General features: G+C 40.6%; 1 protein-coding gene across 1 annotated transcript; it reads right to left on the reverse strand.

Moving 5' to 3' along the window:
• Positions 1-1706: 1706 nt before the first annotated feature.
• Positions 1707-2645, reverse strand: LOC143391098 (olfactory receptor 8B3-like). Its single transcript, XM_076843662.2, has one exon. The coding sequence runs from the start codon at positions 2637-2639 to the stop codon at positions 1707-1709; it is 933 nt and encodes a 310-aa protein (XP_076699777.2). The 5' UTR covers positions 2640-2645.
• Positions 2646-3722: the final 1077 nt, after the last annotated feature.

Below are 3722 nucleotides of genomic sequence, written 5' to 3' on the forward strand. Positions count from 1 at the left end.
GATGTGGCTCAAGCGGTAACGTTCTCACCTGGCATGCGTGGGGCACTGGGTTCTATCCTCGGCACCACATAAAAATAAAATAAATATGTTGTGTCCGCCAAAAAAAAAAAAAACCTGAAAAATAAATATTAAAAAATTATCTCTCTCTCTCCTCTCTCTCTTTAAAAAAAATTTCTTTAGTTGAAGATGGACACAATATCTTTTTATTTTTATTTATTTATTTTTATGCAGTGCTGAGAATTAAACCCAGTGCTTCACACATGCAAGACAAGTGATCTACCACTGAGCCACAATCCCAGCCCTATTTTCTTCTTTTTGAAGTAAAAAGCTCCTAAAACTTGGAAACATAATAGGATATGAAAATATTATTAGTGAAACTTTATTATAATATTTTAATACCAATATTACATATATTATCCTGAAATGAAACTTAAGGTTTATGAATCAAAGTACATTGTTATTACTTTAAGCAATAACTGCATCCTTTGCCTTGCCCAGAGTAACATGAGAGCCAGAGCCTCCCCATGCAGATGTGGCAAGGTCTGCCTGCATGTGCGGGATGCACCACAGGTGGGGAACCCTGAAATTATGACCCTGGCAAAACTTAATTTTGTTTGTTTACAATATTAAATAAATACATTCCCTCTGAAACAAAAGAAAGAATGGAAACAATAAAGGGTACACGTAGGCCACTAACTAATTAGAAAGTGCCGCAGTCTCTGTCTGGGCACAAATCACGAGTCTCCACACAGCTTGTAGATTCAAACAGCAATTCTTTATTCCCGAACTCACACCGGCCGTCTACAAACACGCTCTGGGGGAATCCACGTTCTCTGCCCAAATCCACTCCCAAATCCACTACTCTGCCCAAATCCACTCCGCATGGGCTTCTGTCTCCCAAAAATATACTGTCTGACCCTAAGCACTCAAGAGGAACTCAGCAGCAGGATACGCCCTATTCTAAAGGGGGAACACCCTAAACACGGATCCTGCCCTGGTCCTTGAGCAAGGTCACCTTTCAGAAGTCCTTCCACTAGACAGCATGGGAGTAAGCTGGCAAGGAATTTGTCATACCTACTTGGCTGATGGCTCCCAGCAAGAAAGTTTAAAATCTGTCAGAGAAAAGGACCAAAATTCCTCTGGTAATATTGATAAAAATATTTCTGGTAAACTTCCCAGTGAAAACACAGCATGTCTTTGTACCCACATTCTTGCCTAAGGTGAAGTCCAGTGCAGGCTGTCTTCATTCTAGCTGCTAAAATAAATGATTATTTCAGTTTCCTGCCCTTAAGAATTAGGATCCCAGGAAAATCTTTGGCCTCTCTTTACCACATTCCCTTAAGAAGGGACAAAAGACCAAAATGAGATGAGCACACCCATAAGTCTCTCCTTTAGAAAAACAATAGAATATCTCAAAACAGAATCCCCAATAACACGTAACAGAGATTTGTTAAATGAATGAGTAGATGATTGACTGTCAAAGTCAATATCTCCATGGCACAACTTCATAGGAATTCTAGATATGTCTTAGTCAGAAATCTCACAACTTTACCATTTTGGGATTTATTATCATGCAACTTTCTCTACTTATTTCCCATAATTTAAATACATTACATTTTATTGTGATTTCTTACTTTTTTCTCCATAGTTCTATATATCACATGCCCTTACTAGGATTTGCCACTTATAAACAATATAAATTCTACTTAGACAAGCACCCTTTTCTTCAAAGTCTTCCTCAATGCAACTTGAACATCTTTGTTCCTCAAACTGTATATGAAAGGATTCATCATCGGCCCCACAATGGTATAAAACACTGTGGATACTTTATCTTGATCCCTAGATTCAGCAGGACAAGATTTAAAGTATATAAATGCTGATGATCCAAAGAAAAGAGAAACAGCAATTATGTGGGAGCTGCAGGTACTAAAGGCTTTGGATCTGCCCTTTGTAGAATGGATGCAGAGGATGTTGGAAAGGATCAAAGTGTAAGAAATAAAGATGGTAAGACTAGGCACTATTATATTGACACCCACCACAATGAAGACCACCAGCTCATTGATGGAGGTGCTTGTGCAGGAGAGCTTCAGGAGAGGAGGTGTGTCACACATGTAGTGATTGATGATGTTGCCATCACAAAAAATGAGTCTCATCATGCATCCAGTGTGGGCCATGGCACCCGTAAATCCCATTGCATACCCACCTGCCATCAACATAAAGCAGACCTGATGGGACATGGTGATCCTGTAAAGCAGGGGCTTACAAATGGCCACGTATCGATCATAGGCCATTGATGTCAAAATACAGCACTCATCAATTACAAAAAAAGCAAAGAAAAAGAGCTGAGCCATGCACTCTGCATAAGAGATGATGTTCTGATTTACAAAGCTCATCAGCATTCGGGGGGTAATGACAGAGGAGTAGCAGAGATCTGTGAAGGAAAGGTTGAAGAGGAAGTAGTACATGGGAGTGTGCAGGTGAGGATTCAGAACAATCAGAACAATCAAGCCCAGGTTCCCCACCACAGAGACCAAGTAGGTTCCTAAGAAGAGGAGGAAGAGAGGCAGCTGGAGCTCTGGCTGCTGTGTTAAACCCAGCAGGATAAACTGGGTCACTGAGGAGCCATTGCCTGAGGCCATTCCTTCCTGGATCTGGTCTGTGAGAAAAGGAGAAATAGTAACATTAAAAGGAGAAGCCAGCTCTCTCCACCCAGATCCAATATAATGAGATTGAGAGCCAGATGGGGAGATGAATTCTAGCCCACCATTTTCTGTCTTCATTTTTTTCATTTTGTAAGCTTGAGAGAATGTATACAGATGAATATTAAAACATGCATAGACAGCAATTTCTGAGGGGATAAGGTTCAGGAAGCCAATTATTACTTTTGGCCTTACAGCATCTCGGATCCATTTCTGCAGGGACAACCTCTTCCAACCTCAGGGTCAATGGTAATTTCAATGGAGAGAGAGAGGAGATGAGGCTTTTAAAGGACTCACTGGGCCCACAGATAAGGTTTGGAAGAATAGCAGCACAGGTACAATTCAGCCCTCACCCTTCTGCATCAGGACTTCAGGAAAGGATCTTGTTAATACTTCTTCCCTGTTCTCATGGGGGGCCAAATAGGTCTGATTAACTTTATGGATGAATGTCCCTGAAGAGGCATCTGTTCTATTGTTGTCATTACTATTTTGTGAGTTTGGGACTGAAAGAGTCAGAGCACAGCCCTTAGTCTCCCAATGTTTGAGAAGTCATGAGACACAAATCATGATTTCTAGTGGTTGCTTTGCCCAGTGTGTCCTCTCCATCCTATGGGGAGAAGATAGCCAAAAGAACCACCTGCTTATATGCCCTAAGGGGTTACTATAATTTAGAAAATCCCAGGGACCTGATTAAATACTGAAAGATCTATGTTCCCCAGTGTTTTCCCCAGAGATCAACCTTTGCAGCTAAAAGAAATTATCTGCCCTGAATTTCAATCTTTTTCATGATAATAACATTGGCTTATTGGAGCTGCATAATTTTCCATGTTTTGGTTTCCTACCAAATGGGACATATCCCCAACAGAAAATCAAAATGACCTGCCTGTATTTATAGTATCTATTCCTATGAAATCCCCTAACAGCACCTGTGAAATACCATACTGTTGTTTGCATCTATCTTCTATCTTCTCACAACACATAAGCACACATTCATGCATGTGCATACATTTGAATCTAAGCTCC

Source organism: Callospermophilus lateralis, chromosome 2, assembly GCF_048772815.1.
Source record: "Callospermophilus lateralis isolate mCalLat2 chromosome 2, mCalLat2.hap1, whole genome shotgun sequence".
Lineage (NCBI taxonomy): Eukaryota > Metazoa > Chordata > Mammalia > Rodentia > Sciuridae > Callospermophilus > Callospermophilus lateralis.